This window comes from Balaenoptera ricei, chromosome X (assembly GCF_028023285.1).
Source record: "Balaenoptera ricei isolate mBalRic1 chromosome X, mBalRic1.hap2, whole genome shotgun sequence".
In the NCBI taxonomy this organism is placed as follows: domain Eukaryota; kingdom Metazoa; phylum Chordata; class Mammalia; order Artiodactyla; family Balaenopteridae; genus Balaenoptera; species Balaenoptera ricei.
In genome coordinates, this window is record NC_082660.1 from 16,050,041 (window position 1) to 16,068,151 (window position 18,111).

An 18,111-nucleotide genomic window follows, 5' to 3' on the forward strand; every position below is an offset into this window, starting at 1 on the left:
TGTGGCAGAGCTTCACATGAACTTAGGATGAAAGAAATCTAGTTAAAGAACTCACGCTAAGACAGCGATTCTCAACTGGGGTGACTCTGCCCCCCCCAAGGGACATCTGGCAATATCTGGAGACATTTTTGATTGTCACAATTGGGGGCAGGGTGCTCCCTGCATCTAGTGGGTAGAGGCCAGGGATCTGTTACACATCCTACAATGCTCAGCACAGCCCCACATAACAAAGAATGATCAGGCCCCAAATGTCAACAGTGCTGAGGCTGAGAAATCCTGCTCTAAGGACTGGGCAATAGTTCTTGGCTCCAGGGAAGGTCTGGAGAGAAGAGAAGCATCGTGGCAACAGTAGTCAGCTAGCTTTTCAAGCTGGCAGGAGCTGCTCCTGCATAACTGTGCTCAGAGACCACCTTCTTTCTGGGGTTTCCCTGGCCACTCCAGTCATGTCCAACTACTCTGCCTACTCTATATTCAGACACTCAGAACATCCTTTGGTAGCCTGTACGTATCACCTTCATTGCAGGGATTATACTGTATTGTTATCATTTGTTTGCTTCCTGCTTCTTTCCTATCAGACTCTAGACTCCTGCTTCTCAAAATTGGCCTCGTGCTGGAACCACCCAGGGAGTTTTCAAAAATACCAATGCCTGCAACTCAGGCCCCAAATACCGATTTAATTGTTATGGAGTGTGCCTGGATAGCAGGCGTTTTAAAATCTCCAGAGGTGATTTTAATATACAGTCAGGGTTGAGAACCACTGCTCTAGACCCAGTTTTCCATCTCAGAGAGTTGGGTTTAGCCCCATTTGTATCCCCAAGGCCTAGCACACAGTAGGTGTTCAACAAATACTTGCTGGCTTTAAATGAACTCATCTATATTTCAAGTCTAGCAATTAAAATGAATTACTTACAAGTATGCTAGGTTGTGTTCTATTTACGAATTTGTGAGTTTAAAAACGTTTCCTATCACATGTGTTTTGTTTTTTTTTTTTTTTTTTTTTGAAATATAAGTTATTTATTAATCAATCCACTTACAAAGCAGGTGGCTTAATGCAAGCTTATCGACATCTTCACATATGATCCATGGGAACATGTCTTCCACATACAGACAGTGATGTTACTGACTGATGCATTTGCAATCTCGGGCATATTAAGCATATTTAGACAAATAAAATTAGGCTATCCTGTATATGAAAGTATCTTGATAATACACATCCTTAAGTGGATTAAAACTTTCTCCAAAGGAGAAATGTTAGTACATTAACTTAACTTTAATATTCTATATTATGCAGTAAATCTTAACTATAGAAATTAAAATTTTTAAATCAGTGATCGACTCTTGGTAATGTATGAAGTGGGAGTCTAAAACCAGAGCAACAGTAGGTTGACAGTATAATTTGTGCCTCACAGTATCTGCAGATTTACTGTTTTCAAGTTTAAAGAGAAATAAAACAAGAGACATGTAGATTCAGCTGACTTTATTTATCTTTAAACTAATAAAAATCCCTTTAAAAGTGATCCTGGGACCTTTAGAAGTTCTATGAATGCACAGATACCTGCCGATGATTGCAATTCTAAATCCTGACTAAATGTGTTTACAAAAATCAATGTAAGCAGATATCTTTAATATACGTGCTTAGCAGAAGACTGAACAAAATTCTACATGTCTTCTCCAATTTCCCTAAAATTTTGTTAAATCTGCAAGTATGTACAATCCAGCTAATTGAAATTACTATTTTGTTTTGTTTTTATTGATACCTTGGAAAAGTTTTTCTCTTCAGTGTCATCACAGATACTCCTCAGAGCTTCTGGATTTGGTTCAAAAGTTTACAAAAATCTCTTTTGAAAGATAATAGCAAGGTTGAGAGTAGATGAATTTCATCTCTGATGCTGCTTCCCTGCACGAGGGCGAAGACATGAAGTTTCCCCTTCCAGTGACAGTCAAGGTAAGACTGTCTGCTGGCCGACATTTTGACCTATTGTCTAACTAGGAGCATTTATTTGTAATGCATTTCTTATTGTCTGTGCTTACCCTTGTAAACTGAGGTCTACTTAACACAGACCTCTCTCTGACTTTTGAATGACCGATGCCTCATGAAAGCATGAGTAAATGATATACATGGAGTCCTACCTTGAACTCTTATTTCAACCTGGCTGGCTACCAAATCATATAAAAACCCAAATACCATTTCAAATGGAGCTCTTGAAACCGTGGGTAACTATTAGATAAATCCATTTCGCCTATAACCTGCCTTCACTAATCAAAGTCCTTTTAGGACCTGCATGTCCTCCAAGCAGCATGTAGCCTAAATAGTAAGATGTTTTCCCGAGTTGTTTTCCAGGAACTTGGAGTCAGCTGTGTCTAGTTCTAGCTGAACTGGTTAAGACTGGATAGGACCTCTGACCCTCCAACTGCGCATGCGCGAGTGTCCAATGTCCTTGGCATCAGAGGGCTGAAAACTCCACCCTCAGATGGTGCTAGGTGCCTCCATTTTTGAACATGCAGAGGTCTGTAGCTTAGTAACACCTGCACAGAACAAAGATTACCCAGCTTTTTCCAATCACCTTTCCCCATGCTCCCCACGCTCCCCAGCCTCAGACTGCCCTGCCACTTTATTCTTTACCTCATAAATACCCCAAGTCCCTGGCCTCTGGGGAGGCAGATCTGAGACTTGTTCTCCTCATGTGGCTGCCTTGGGAGTAAACCCTTCTCTTTGCTGCAAATCTTGGCTTCTCAGTGTTTTGGCTTGCTGTGCACTGGGCAAAACGAATCTGGTTTGGTGACACTCTTACATAATTCGATAGCATCAAAGAGAACAGCCTCACAGGGATATTAGTTGAAGACAGGTGACTATGGTTAGTTTGCAAAGATCTCAAGAACCAATTCTTTATGACCTCTGGGGTCTGTCTCTTTCCTATTCTCAGTTTCCAAAAGTACAGATAGCACAACAAGTATCTTTCCATAGTTGATGTCTTAAGTTTTAAATCAAACAGCAGATTGATTACTCACTTCAATTCCCTTAGAGACAGGATTCCAGTTGAGGTGCCATTAGCCATAACTTGATTCTGCTAGAAGCACAAAATCATTAAGAATACAACAAATATTGTTTTGTTTTATAACACTTTCTAACAAGAAGCTGTTCTTCAGTTTTGTTGGGTGCCCAAAGAACTACACCCCAAAGACTGTGATTCGTAACTGCATGGAATATTGTCTAGCAAACGATCAAATACATATTGGCTGAGTCAGTTTTTGTTTTTATGTTTTCTTTAAAAAAAATATTCTGAATCAGCAAGTCTGATGTGCTAATTTCTATCTTTTGTTGTTCCAAGGGTTCCCCCAAAAGAACACTATTAAAGTTCTCTATGTGAATGTAAAAAGGGACACTTGGTAGCAACCATCACTGCATTTCTAGCACCTAGCTCATTGCCTGGCACATAGTAGGTGCTCAGGAAATATTTACTGAATTAACAAACCATATTTAGCTGGGATCTTCTGAACCAATCTAGGTTATGGGAAGGCTGATACTACTGTGTCTGAATCCCCCATGGGGTGAACAGGATCAGATTGAGAAGACAATTTTTAGATTCAATAGATTACATTTCTTATTGCTAGGAGTTTCTAAGATAATTTTAAATTTTGACTGGCAATAGAACTGTATCACATAAACACTCTATTCAGCATCAAACCTAGTGAAAACTAAAATATAATTTTTAACAAAATACCATGATTATCATGAAGTCAAGCCCTATCAACAAAGCTAATGTTTCAACAACACGTACTTTATTTAAATTTGGTGATAAGATGTCCCGGCGAGGGGATTAACCAAGATGGTGGAGTAGAAGGATGTGCTCTCACTCCCTCTTGCGAGAGCACCAGAATCACAACTGGCTGCTGGATAATCACCGACAGGAAGACACTGGACTTCACCAAGGAGGATGCCCCACGTCCAAGGACAGAGGAGAAGCCACAGTGAGACGGTAGGAGGGGCGCAATCAGAGTAAAATCAAATCCCATAACTGCTGGGTGGGTGACTCACAGACTGGCGAACACTTATGCCACAGAAGTCCACCCACTGGAGTGAAGGTTCTGAGCCCCACGTCAGGCTTTCCAACCTGGGGGTCCGGCAACGGGAGGAGGAATTCCTAGAGAATCAGACTTTGAAGCCTAGTGGGAATTGATTGCAGGACTTCGACAGGACTGGGGGAAACAGAGACCCCACTCTTGGAGGGCGCACACAAAGTAGTGTGCGCATCGGGACCCAGGGGAAGGAGCAGTGACCCCGGGGGAGACTGAACCAGACCTGCTGGTGTTGGGGGGTCTCCTGCAGAGGTGGGGGGTGGCTCTGTTTCACCGTGGGGACAAGGACACTGGCAGCGGAGGTTCTGGGAAATGCTCCTTGGCGTGAGCCCTCCCAGAGTCTGCCATTAGCCCCACCAAAGAGCCCAGGTAGGCTCCAGTGTTGGGTTGCCTCAGGCAAAACAACCAACAGGGAGGGAACCCAGCCCCACCCATCAACAGTCAAGTGGATTAAAGTTTTACGGAGCTCTGACCGCCACAGCAACAGTCAGCTCTACCCACCACCAGAGACTCCCATCAAGCCTCTTAGATAGCCTCAACCACCAGAGGGCAGACAGCAGAAGCAAGAAAAACTACAATCCTGCAGCCTGTGGACCAAAAACCACATTTACAGAAAGATAGACAAGATGAAAAGGCAGAGGGCTATATACCAGATGAAGGAACAAGAAAAAACCCCAGAAAAACAACTAAATGAAGTGGAGATAGGCAACCTTCCAGAAAAAGAATTCAGAATAATGATAGTGAAGATGATCCAGGACCTCGGAATAAGAATGGAGGCAAAGATCGAGAAGATGCAAGAAATGTTTAACAAAGACCTAGAAGAATTACAGAACAAACAAACAGAGATGAACAACACAATAACTGAAATGAAAAATACACTAGAAGGAATCAATAGCAGAATAACTGAGGCAGAAGAACGGATAAGTGACCTGGAAGACAGAATGGTGGAATTCACTGCTGCGGAACAGAATACAGAAAAAAGAATGAAAAGAAATGAAGACAGCCTACGAGACCTCTGAGACAACATTAAATGCAACAACATTTGCATTACAGGGGTCCCAGAAGGAGAAGAGACAGAGAGAAAGGACCCGAGAAAATATTTGAAGAGATTATAGTCAAAAACTTCCCTAACATAGGAAAGGAAATAGCCACCCAAGTCCAGGAAGTGCAGAGAGTCTGATACAGGATAAACCCAAGAAGAAACACGCCAAGACACACAGTAATCAAATTCGCAAAAATTAAAGAGAAAGAAAAATTGCAATCATTGTTGCTTTTGTTGTGGTCATCCATGTACAATGCTTGGTGTCAGTCTATTTATCTCTTGTAAAAATAAAATACAGTGTGTGTGTGTGAAAAAAAAAAAAATATGTCCCGGCATTTCCATATACACAAAGTATATGTACATGCCTTCCCACACAAAGACATATACAAAAATGCTCTTAGTAACATTATTCATAATAGCCCCAAACTGGAAGTAACCCAAATGTCCATCAACTGGTAAGTGGATAAACAAATTGTGGTATATCCACACAATGGAATACTACTCAGCAATAAAAAGGAACAAAGTATTAACACATCCAATAATGTGGGTAATCTCAAACACATTATACTAAATTAAAGATATCAAATACAAAAGACAAAAAAATAAATAAATAAATTTGGTGATAAAAGTAAATATGCTAAATATCAGAAATAATTTGAACCTTAAATCTTTAAATACATGAAAATTCACTTTTTAAATTGCAATTAAAAAATCTTTAAAACCTACCTGGGTAACATTGCTTTCTTCATCATATTGAAACATGATCTCACCTCTAAAAAAGGCTAAAAATAAATTTTCAAAAAGAAATTTGAAACTTGCATCCTTAAAGTTTGAGAAATAATACAATACAGAAAAATATTATCAGATTACTTTATAAACAATTTCATCAAATTCTTTGTTATTCACATTTACTTTCTTTTCTATCAGAAAGTTACTCAACGATTATCAATCAGTATAATTTTCAGAAAATATCAACTATACGTTTTATGTGAGAATGCAGAAAAAGAAAAAACTTGTCCCCTCGTCAAGAAATTTTATCCCTATCTATGTGCTTCGCATCAGGACTTTGTTTCCCTTAACGATGTTAACTGGGGGAACTGTGGCTCTAACACTGCAAATCTTTTTAAGCTGTTATAGTTGCAGTTATGGGAGACATGGGAGGGAGGGAAAAGATTTCTCAGCAGTTACACAGCCTTATGAAAGTCTATTTATTCCTTGCCATTTTGGGTTTTTCTTTTTCTTTTTAAAATACAGCTACCAAATGCAATATCTTTCCCTAGGAGCAAAGTTGAGATTTTGCTTTGAAACCTGAACAGAATGCAGAGCAAATCCTTTCTTCAGCTGAACAACTCATTGTGGCTTTCGTCCCAGAAATGCCAGAAAACCCTGTTCTGAAAATGCTCGCCTCGGGAAACACTGAACTCAATTTCAGTCAATGCCATTTCCTGCAGGGTATACTCGGAAGGGCTTTGGCTCTATCTGGAGACAAATAAAATGTAGACTCCTTAACAGAAGTACACTGTGTGCACTTCATAATCTACAGAGACAAAAAACTGGCCACGTGATCAGAAGGGCAAGGGATAGCATATAAACTAGAGCAGGGTGCAGCCAACTTTTTTGGTAAGAGATCAGAAAGTAAATATTTGAGGTTTTGTGGGCTATATGTTCTCTGTCGAAACTACTCAACTTTGCGGTTGTAGCATAAGAGCAGCCATAGACAGTATATAAATGAATGGCATGGCTGTGTTCCAATAAAACTTTATTTACAAAAACATGTGGCAGGCTATTATTTGGACTATGTGCAGTAGTTTGCGAACTCCTGAGCTAGAGGGTGGAAGGCCTCCCTGTCTCATCTTATATTGCACTACAAAGTACAACTGATTCCCACAGCCAAGGACCGAGTGGTCCACTTCCCCTTAAAATGGCTGACAACACCACTAGGCCAGTGATTAACATAATTTATCTATTCCAGCAACCTTTCTACTGAGAACCTCAAACTCTGCATATTGATACTGAAATTTCAATTAATGCACTACATAGTTATTAAAAGTAAAGATAATTGATGGGGCTTCCCTGGTGGCGCAGTGGTTAAGAATCCACCTGCCGATGCAGGGGACACAGGTTTGAGCCCTGGTCCGAGAAGATCCCACATGCCACGGAGCAACTCAGTCCGTGCGCCACAACTACTGAGCCTGTGCTCTTGACCCCACGAGCCACAACTACTGAGCCCACGTGCCTAGAGCCCGTGCTCCTCAACAAGAGAAGCCACCGCAATGAGAAGCCCGAGCACCGCAACGAAGAGTAGCCCCCGCTCGCCACAACTAGAGAAAGCCCGCACGCAGCAACGGAGACCCAACGCAGACAAAAATAAATTAAAAAAAAAAGATAATTGATACATGCATAGAATTGCTCGTACATTTTTGCAAAAATCTTAGCTTTTAAAAACTTATTTAGTGCCTGTGTGTGTGTGCTGACACCCACAATTTTTCTCCCTTACCTCTCCATTCTCCAAGTTCATCCCTCAGTCTTATTCAGCACATGCTGAGTTTCAAGAATGTGCTGGGAGCACAGGGGTAGCAGAGCAACCAGGAAGCCACCACCTTCTGACCCTCAGCCTAACTCTACCTGGTCAGCTCTCAGTTTTTTCACCAGCCTCCATCTCCCTTAATGAATCCAGATTGGAATCTGAAAGAAGTGAAGGTTTCTAGTTTCTGGCAGGATATCGTGGAATTTCTGTTGACAAAACAGTAGGTCCCCTGAAGAGGATGTTTTCACCAGACACTAAAACAAATGGTCAATTCAGTAGCTTAACTGGGGAAAACATTACTCTAACCAGCTTCCTGGCATCTGTTATTCAAGATGACCAGGTTTTTTTTTGACTTAATGTTCAATTTTCAGTTATCAAACATCATGTAGACATAACACTAAGCTAGACATTAGTCACCAGTCCAAAACATAGATGAAGCATGAAAATAATGAAATTATGGAGAATTCAGTAAAGAGAAGGGTAAGAGAGGAGGGAGAGGAGAAGGAGGAGAGAAGAGAGTTCCACAATATATGAAAGTGAAATGTATCCAACAAGTTTCTTCTCCCTTTAATCAAAGCCAGCTAACACTTTCCTGCTATATTCGACCTGGAGCATACTATCAGCAGAAAGCTCATGTAAGTAAACCTCACATTCACATAAATAGAAAGTGTTTGTGGAACATTCTTTCAATGGAAGTTTTCTTGTTTTCTAAACTATCCAACCTTAACTTACTTCACTTGAAATTGTTTCCTATGTTTTTCAAACAAATTATTAAACTGTTAAAAGGAACAGAATAAAAGGAAAACATTCCTATAATGATTGGCTTTTTTGTATCACTGGAGCCACACTAAGACTTTAATATTATAAAATACTTTGTTACCTTCCTCTTCTTTCTTCCCATGGTCCAGTTCTGACCTGCCACACCATGTTTTTCTGTTTTTCACATCTCTTTCATTGGTTTTAATAAGGAAGGGAGCCCAGAGAGCCAAACCAACGTCAGAAAAGTGGTTGTTTCATTCCTTCTGGCCCATGGCAGGAGGGAAAATATTCCCATTTCAAAAATAGCATGTTCTCAAGCGATTGCCATCTTAATTTTTAAAAATAGTGGACAGTCTAGTTAGAGATGGCAAAATACACTATGGGCACTACTGCAATTAGCGTCCAATTAAACTAGGTGTACGTAAGATTTTCAACATTCTAGTAGAGTGGTTTGTTTTATTTTTAGCAAAAGACAACATCCTGTTTCTAAGTTATAATACTTAAGGTCCTATGGAAAACCTTGAGGATTTTATATATAAGAACTGGCTTTCAATAATTAAGTTCATTATTATGTTCATAAATCAACTCTAAGGGCATTAGCTATGGATTTAAAGCTATGGTGAAAAATATTTGGTGCAGAGCTTCATGTTCTCATATTAAGGAAGTTAACCCATTATCTCACTTTCAGCCTGTTCTAAAATTTGCTTTTGTTTTCATTCGAGACTCTTAGTAGCCAGGTGTGATGAAAGGAGATAAATCAGAGGGGCACACATCACATACTCAACGGCAGGAAAACAAACCATTTCTCTGTGGAGCTAATTTATCTGGTAATGTGTAGTGTACACAAGAACTAACCTGAGTCATTGCAAATAGATGACAAATTGCAGATATTTCTCTGGGGTTTGACACCTGCAAAGAAAACACAACACAGCGGGTTAAGCATGTAAACACCTGCACTTACACACTGCATTAAGAGAATTCACAAATTCAAGCATTAAGCATGTACCCAAAATATTATATGTTGGATAAAATTGGCTGGATGAATTCCACAAAGACTAAAGGAATGAGAATTTTCATTTCTTAGTAGTTCAGCTATGGAACTGGACTCTACTATTCTTTAGTATGTCAGTGTCTGATCCCCTACTCCCTAAAATTTCTTTGTCCCATTCCCAATTAATCCCTCTTCTGTCCAATATAAAAGGAACAGCATGAATACAATCGAGTATAGAGACTTTAAATGAAATAGGCCTTCCTTACTCATAGGTCTTCCTTCCTTTCCTAGGCAGGGGAGTCCATGAACACTCTAATGCTGGTCTTAGCTCCTTATGCAAATGTATGTATGAAATAACATCAATGTCATGATGTCATTTCACATGGGCAAAAACTAGAAAATTCAAAAAATATTTGCTGAGCACCTACCTTATTCTATAGGCTTTGGGAGGTTCCAGATACAGACCCTGCCCTCAACAAGCTTACAATCTAGTGAGTGATACTGGCCAGTACATAAAAAGTTATAGTGAGGGCAAAATGGAGTGATGGCCAGTACAACAGATGACGTAGGCATACAAAGGAGGCAGAGACGAATGGGAGGTGAAATAAGCCATGTTAGAAAAAATACTTCATACATATTAACCTGAGAAATACTTTCTCCTTTGGTGAAAGGAGAGGTACATCTCTTCTTTGATTTGATTTACTCCGCTGAGAATCTTCCCTTCATTAATTTCATCCTTTTGGCAAAGTATAAGAAATCTATAATAAATGTGAGGGGCAAATGCTGATAATGTATTAGCAGACTGCCAAGGGGAAAAGGTTGTCATATTAAGAAATATTTTGATGTCCCTGTTAGGTCTGGTTTGGTCAGAATTAACGTATGCAATGCCTGATTGCTATTTTATTTCTACAGTACTTTATGAGTGCTTAATTCTTTCCTAAGAGAACTAGTTTGGACACAAACTAAAATTATAATTTGAGTTAGTGCATGCAATGTGGTTCCTGCCAGAATGATTTAATTGACATTTGGTGTGTAGGCATCACATTTCAGCTAAGAGTTTTTATTCTGTGAGCAAACTGAATTTAGGTGCCAAAAGTTACCTGACATGTAGATTTCTATATTGTTCCATAGCAATGTTACCCACACCAAAAGAGAAAGATTTCATTTTAAATATACTTGCTTATGGATATAACTCACTGGAAACATACACTATGCAAATACTACAGATTACTATGGATAGTAATGCTTTAATGTTCTTGGTCAACCATTGGTCTATTGCTTACTAAGCTTTTCATTCTATCATCTCTCATCTTTCTCGAAATTTTAGTAGCACCTTTGTTTCCAGCGATGCGTGTCTTTTGCTACTCATTCATACTGAGAATTTTCTTTCCTATTGCTAGGGCTGTTATCCATAATTTCCTCCAAGTACATGGCCACAGGTCAGCCTTTAAATCATGAGCGAGAAAACTCTGGCTGTAATGGGCCAACCCTACTGTAAATATTTTAGGCGTTGTGTGTCATATAGTCTCTGTTGCAGCTACTCTACTATTCCTTGTGGCGGGAAAGTAGCCATAGACAATGTGTAAACAAATGGGCATGGCAGTGTTCCAATAAAACTTTATTTACAAGAACAGGTGGTGGGCCATATTTGGCCCACAGGCCATAGTTTGCCAACCCCTGCTTTAAATCAACTGGAAGCCTTTGTTAAGCAAATCATGTATCCTTAATCTTATAATAGGCACTTAATAGTACATCCCTTATTTGATTTAAAAAGAGTTTGAGGTTCACTCCTCTAAGAATCTTTCCTTCATAAACTGCATCTCACTGATAATCATTAGCACCAGCCCTTCTATCTCTCATGATTCTTAACCATGTCAGAAACACTTGTGAAATCATTGCCTTTATCTGCACACATGTTCATGCTGGTTATCTGTTTGCCTTGTCTCTCCTCATAGACTAGAAGATTCTAGAGGGTGGGCATTGTGTCTGATCATTATTATATAACCCAAAACACTTAGTACAATTTAAGGTACCCAGTGCATAAACATCTACTCATGAAGAACAGATTTCATTTTTAAAAGAGGAAAAAAGAGAAAGAAAACATAAACACCAGCCATTTGTTTAATTTTACTTTAGTTATAAAAAAAGAAAGTCTTGATGTTGATAATAAGTCATACCTGATGCATTGAAGGTTTTTACTATAGTGATTTTAGTTTTTTCTGCAAAGAAGCAATTTAAATATTAGAGCAGAATTGTTATTTTTTAAAAACAATTTGCCATGAGTATCATTTTAGTGAACTGCTAAGAAAATCATACTGTTGACACATTTAAGACACTATTGGTCATCTCAGCAGCAGAATGAATGAGAATTACATACTCAGATCATATAGCATTGGCAGAGGGTGGGTCTGGATTCGGATTCCTATGTTTACCCAGTTAGATCACTCCTGTTACTCACCCCACTGCTTGCATAATTCTACTGCAGTTTCCATGCGCTGATGCTAGACAAATTAATGTGAACTTACACTTCAGATATGCAGAATTAAGTCACTATCAGGACCTTCAGGTGATAGGTTGTAAGGAGCAGGTGATTCAGAATAAAAATTAATGGAAACAGTAAACACAGGACCTACTATCAAAATACTGCTACTATACCCTAATATCAACAGTGTTCTGCTATCTTCTTTAGGAGTTAATAATTATAATAATATAATATTATTGATAGATAAAATTATTCTCAGAGAGGTTGAGACTATCCAATTACAGTCATACAACAAGCTCACAGCAGAACCAGGACAGAATTGTTCAAAGTCAATGACTCACAGGCAAATATTAACACACTCTGAAGAAACGAACCTTAGAAATATCTTCCCGACACACTTTGGGAACAGAGCCCATGGCTTATTTCCCAGATAATAGAGAACCGGGCTCAGAAATCCTTACTGTAAGGATGGCCAATTAGAAGAGACTGTGTTCCGGGCACAGACTTACAAAGAAGGTCTGTCTCCTAGGGTGGGTAGCAAGTTCTGAAGAAAACACAAAGCTCAGATCTTGGAGAAACACTTAAGAATGATGACGTTATCCTGACAGTTTCAGAAATCTCATGTCTGTATGTGTTATTGACAAGCTTCTGTTTCAGTGTGTGAAAGACCCATGGGCAATGATTAGTGGTAATTATAAAAGCTGACAGTATTTTGCATTACTATTAAGAATCCTTTTAATATATTATTTTGTTTTGCCCTGATACTTTCCTTTCCGGAGCAAACAAAACACAACTGTGAAATGAACTTCTGATTCCAGTAAAAAAATGCTTTGGGGGAAAAATGTTCAACCTCACAAATATGAAAAGATGCAAAATAGAACCTAAGGAATTGAGAGGAAGATCTAACAGTATATGACATAGTCTCAGCTCTAGGCAAAGGTACGGTTACACAGACATTCTCATCCACTGCAGACAGGAATGCTGTTGTGTGCAACTTTTCTAGAAGGTAATCAGGCAGTTGGTATCAAGGGCCTTAAAATATTCATAATGCTGACCCAAATAAGTCCAATCCTTGAGGAGCATTCTACAGAAATCAGGGAGAAATGCAAAGATGTTGGCACAAGGATGTTCACTGCAACAATTTCTATTTAAAAAGTAGAAATAGGGACTTCCCTGGTGGTCCAGTGGTTAAGACTCTGCGCTCCCACCGCAGGGGGCACGGGTTCCATCCCTGGTCAGGGAACTAAGATCCCGCATGCTGCGCAGTGCAGCCAAAAAAAAAAAAAAAAAAAGTAGAAACAAATTTAATGTTCACATATGGTACACAACGGAATATTATCAAGTCATTAATAGTAAGGGATGCTGGAAAATACTTATAATTTAATATGAAGTCAAAAGGGCAAAATATAAAAATTTATGTAAACTATGACTATTTTGTTATATATTTACATAATGTGTATATATATATATGATACTGAATGGAAATATACCAGATTATTAACAGTAATAGTCTTAGGAAAGTAACATTAAAGATGATTGCTATTTTCTTCTTTGTATTTTTCTATATTCCCCATTTTTTATGAGCTAAGATGTATTATTACTGTAATCAAAAGAATTGTAAATGTTATTTTAAATGGAGTGCTATAGCCATAAGAGTTTGGAAGTTCAGGAGTGTGGTGACACCAGAATTATAGTTCAATGTCAAAGTAAAACGAGTAATAAATCAACAGTTGGAGTCATAGGAAATGGGCAAGGAGATAACTTTTACTAACCCAGAAGACCACACAAGTGAGAAAATCAAGAAGCCACAGAAGACAAGTTATTATATTTAGAAATAACTTGACATTACCTGTTTTGTTCAAAGTAGATAATACGCTCGAAGTAGCATCTGAAATAAAATAATAAAAATTAGCACAACTATTGGCATGGTTAACAAATACATGCATCTTCCTAGGTTCCTTAAACATTTCACTTTTCCCCAAATCCTGGAGAAGTTAGAGACTTCTGCAAAAGCCAAGCGGTCCACCCCCTCACAACACTAGCCATTCCCCAACCCGCGCAGACCATTCCTGAGCAAGTATTCATTCATTTAAAAATGTGTTTCCTGAACATGTTTTATGTGTCTAAAACACAGCAGCACTCCTATAATCATTAGATTTAAATAAACCCATTTATGTTGTTTAATATTTTGTCCCATTTTTTTCTCTATTATAATGAAAGTCTCTAAGGGATATGACATTTCCGTAGTTAGTAGTAACTTTAATATTATACATAGCCCTGTAGATGCTTAATGCATTTGTACCTAAAGGTATACTCTTATAAAGCAATCTTTAAGAAATTCTAGTTTAAATTTGGAGTTCTTGAACATGATATTCAACGAACTTTTAAGGAAATCTCATTTTGATCGTTTCACTTAAAATCCAATTTAAAATCTACCCTACTGGTATTTCTGTAAATGAAAATCCTTCTAGAATTTATTATTCTGGATGAAACTTTAAGGGGGAAAAAAAGGCATGTACTACATTATCACACTTTAAAAAAAAAAAAAAAACCCACATAAATGGGATCCAAAAACTACTGCCAAGGCGATTTTAAAGATGTTTTTTCACTGTAAAAAGTAATTGCACATAGAAATGATAACGTCTTCCCTTCCCACTAGACCAAATGTGAATTTAAACCAGTTTTGATCGGCGTGAGTTGCATCTATGATTGTTTAGCTCCTTAACCACCAACCACATGCTGAGATTTCATCTTAACTAAGGGACTGTGAAAAGTGTTGGGTTTTGACTGCAATAAGATGGAAGGCTGTCTACCCACAGAGAAAGGGAACAGAATGTGCTGCCCTGCCCACCTCCCTCGATTATAGCCCAATTCTTTGCCCTTTTCCCTAGCATGAAGCCAGATTTTCTTTTTCATTTCATATTATTTAAAAATTGATAAAATCATCTGTAAAAAAAGGCTGTCTCTGAACACTTTGTGCCTCTAAATCCAGGCTGAATCACATTAAAGTCACTGGATGTGCTTTTCCCATTTAAACAATCTGTCCTGTAAAGTGTGTTGGCATAGTGTTGGAGAGCAAGTAGAGCTCTCAAAATGTGATCGATATTTCTTTCCTTTCACAGCACAGTTAGAATGGTGGACGGCTGTCCTCCTTCCACAATAAGAATTTTATCATTTAACCAGAAAGTTTAGTTTGCTCTCCAGGGTCGATGGTCTGGGGGATTTTTTGTGTTTGTTTGTGTTTGTTATTTGAATAAGGAAACCTTCAACACCATTCATTATACTTATATTCATATTAAGGGTTATCAATTTTCACTTGCTTCAGAAAAATTCTTACCATTTAGGCTTGTAGTTTCAACCTCTTTTGTCCCGAGGAAAAACGACAAGACAAAGGTATAATTAAATCAAAAACTTAACAAATTGGGGTAAATCTAGGTTTAAATTTTTTCAAAATCTTGCCTGGAGTACCATTGGAGTAAGGGACAAAACCAACAAGAGATGATTCAGCTGCAGGAGAAAAAAAAAATTCCAATTAATACTTTGAAACAATTATTTATTGAATTTTAAGGAGTAAAACTTTTGAGATATAATTATGAAAAGTAGAAAATGTGCTATCAGACCAATATGTAGTTAAATCTGCAAGTCCCATAATCACTCAGTGAGTATACATTTAATCAGAAAATCATAAAGAAAGAACCCAAGAGATGAAATGAGTACAACTGTTTCATTTTACAGGTAAAGAATATGAGACTCATGACCACGAAGCTTGCTCTGACCTATGGAATATTATGGAAATAACTTTAGGAACCACAACAAAATAGAGACATATTACTTTCAAAATTTTTCAGCCAGAGAGTTCTAGAAAACATTTTATAGTTTAATAATTTGTCACACTACAATTATGAAACATATTGGCACATAGGTTCTACTCTGTTTATAATGACACCTGGTAACTTTTCTCATAACGAATTTAAGATTTAAAAAAATGACACTGCTATCACTCAGTACTGTACTACCTAACACAACTTCCTGGTAAGTTATTTTAAAATATGGCTGCTGGGACTTCCCTGGTGGTGCAGTGGTTAAGAATCCGCCTGACAATGCAGGGGACACGGGTTCGAGCCCTGGTCCGGGAAGATCCCACATGCTGTGGAGCAACTAAGCCCGTGCGCCACAACTTCTGAGCCCACATGCCACAACTACTGAAGCCCACATGCCTAGAGCCCGCGCTCCGCAACAAGAGAAGCCACTGCAATGAGAAGCCCGTGTATCGCAATGAAGAGTAGCCCCCGCTCGCCGCAACTAGAGAAAGCCCATGCACAGCAACGAAGACCCAACATAGCTAAAAAAATTTTTTAATTAAAAAAAAATAAAAAAATAAAATATGGCTGCTATTAAGACAATCAGGTTGTAAATTTCCCGTGGAATAACTCTATTTATGCTAAGAGGTCAGTCTACTGCACACACTTTGCATGTTTAAATATTAAAAAGATCCAATGGCTTGACCTCTCCATATACACAGGACAAGTAAACATTTTACAACTAAACTGAGCTTTGCAATAGGGAGCCTGATATTCAGCTGGTAAGGACAACATTTGGGTGTGTCGAGGTGCTTGGCTGGCCTGTCTGTTTTAGACCAATCATGCGTTGGCTGAAACACACACACCCTGTCTGTCCTACATTATTGCTTCCAAATTTTGTCATTTACTACATTTTTTTAAATTGCCAAGTATACTTCTTGAGAAGTAAGACAGTTCCTGAGCAATGAGATTCAAAGCCTGGGTATGGAATCCTTTGCTCTTGGGGCAGAACAATATAATTGGCCAAAGGTGGTTTTTAATCAATGACTATTCATTTTTCTGACTGGAGAGGAAAGGTGACACCATCCAAAGAGGCCTGCGGGCACAGTCGCCTGTCCACCCCTGGATGTGTGCTGGCTTTCCCCTGGGGCCCCGGGGCTGTGCCTGGCATCATTGTGTGCCTCCAAACCCTCGACCTCATTCCATGCAAACAGAGCTTTGCAAAGATATCACCATGATTAAGTCTGAGAAGGCTACTGCAGCAGAAGAAAAATACAGTGGTTCATTTTATCCTAGAAGTTTAACAACAAGGGGGCAAGCTGGCTTAGCAAAAAGAGCTTGGGCTTTGGAGATTTGCAGTCCTGGATTTGAATCTCTGCCCCATTACTTAATAACTTAATAATAATGATCAGAGACTTCCCTGGTGGCACAGTGTTAAGAATCCGCCTGCCAATGCAGGGGACATGGGTTCGAGCCCTGGTCTGGGAAGATCCCACATGCCGCGGAGCAACTAAGCCCGTGCACCACAACTACTGAGCCTGCGCTCTAGAGCCCGCAAGCCACAACTACTGAGCCCGCATGCCACAACTACTGAAGCCCACACACCTAGAGCCCGTGCTCCACAACGAGAGAAGCCACCGCAATGAGAAGCCCGTGCATTGCAATGAAGAGTAGCCCCGCTCACCGCAACTAGAGACAGTCCGTGCACGCAGCAATGAAGACCGAACGCAGCCAAAAATAAATAAATAAATAATTTTTAAAATAAATAAATTTGTAAAACTAATAATAATAATGATCGTTATTACTTACTGAGGGTTTACTCTGTGCCAGGCACATGTGTTATCTCATTTCATCTTCACAACTTCCCCATGAAGCGAGTACTGTTATTCTCTTCAATTTACAGATGAAGAAACTGAGGCACAGAAAGGTGAAGGAACTTGTCCAAAGCCACAGAGATAGCAATGGAGGGGGGGGGCCAAATTCAAACCCAAGTAGTGTGGCTCCAGAGAATGTGTGAACATGAGCAAGTTTCATCCTCTCTGACCCTCAGTTTCCTCATCTATAACATGAATATAACGATCCCTATACTGCAAGATTGGAAGCAGAATGAGATGTCGGAAGATTCCCAGACACGTAGAATGTGCATGAGCAGTAATAGCGATTATTACTAATTTTAGTTAAATGAATTAATAACAGTAGAAGTTCATTTTCACACAACTAAGGACAATGTGAGTTGACTCACTCCTTACCGTAAAAGATTGTTCTGTACTATATGGTATATATATTACAGAATGAAACACAGAAGTAGGAGTTAGAGAAGCCACGTGCTGCCTCTGTGATGTGGGGCAAGAAGCCGTGTGAATTTAGATAAGTTATTCAGCCTCTCCAGGCTTCACCGTGTTATTAACTAAGGGATGGGGTGGGACCATTTTA

General features: G+C 39.0%; 1 protein-coding gene across 4 annotated transcripts in view; it reads right to left on the minus strand.

The window, feature by feature from the left end:
• The window catches only part of ADGRG2 (adhesion G protein-coupled receptor G2), a 143,856-nt gene that overhangs the window by 31,796 nt on the left and 93,949 nt on the right, over positions 1-18,111 (minus strand). For 2 of the 4 annotated variants that reach the window (XM_059910529.1, XM_059910528.1), the window contains 7 exons: positions 15,347-15,385; positions 15,216-15,239; positions 13,728-13,766; positions 11,574-11,615; positions 9,261-9,314; positions 5,846-5,901; positions 3,010-3,068 (listed from right to left, as the gene is read on the minus strand). In XM_059910529.1, coding sequence (XP_059766512.1) covers positions 3,010-3,068; positions 5,846-5,901; positions 9,261-9,314; positions 11,574-11,615; positions 13,728-13,766; positions 15,216-15,239; positions 15,347-15,385 — 313 coding nt within the window. The remainder of the gene's footprint in view (positions 1-3,009; positions 3,069-5,845; positions 5,902-9,260; positions 9,315-11,573; positions 11,616-13,727; positions 13,767-15,215; positions 15,240-15,346; positions 15,386-18,111) is intronic. The other 2 variants (XM_059910530.1, XM_059910531.1) reach the window with 2 other exon arrangements.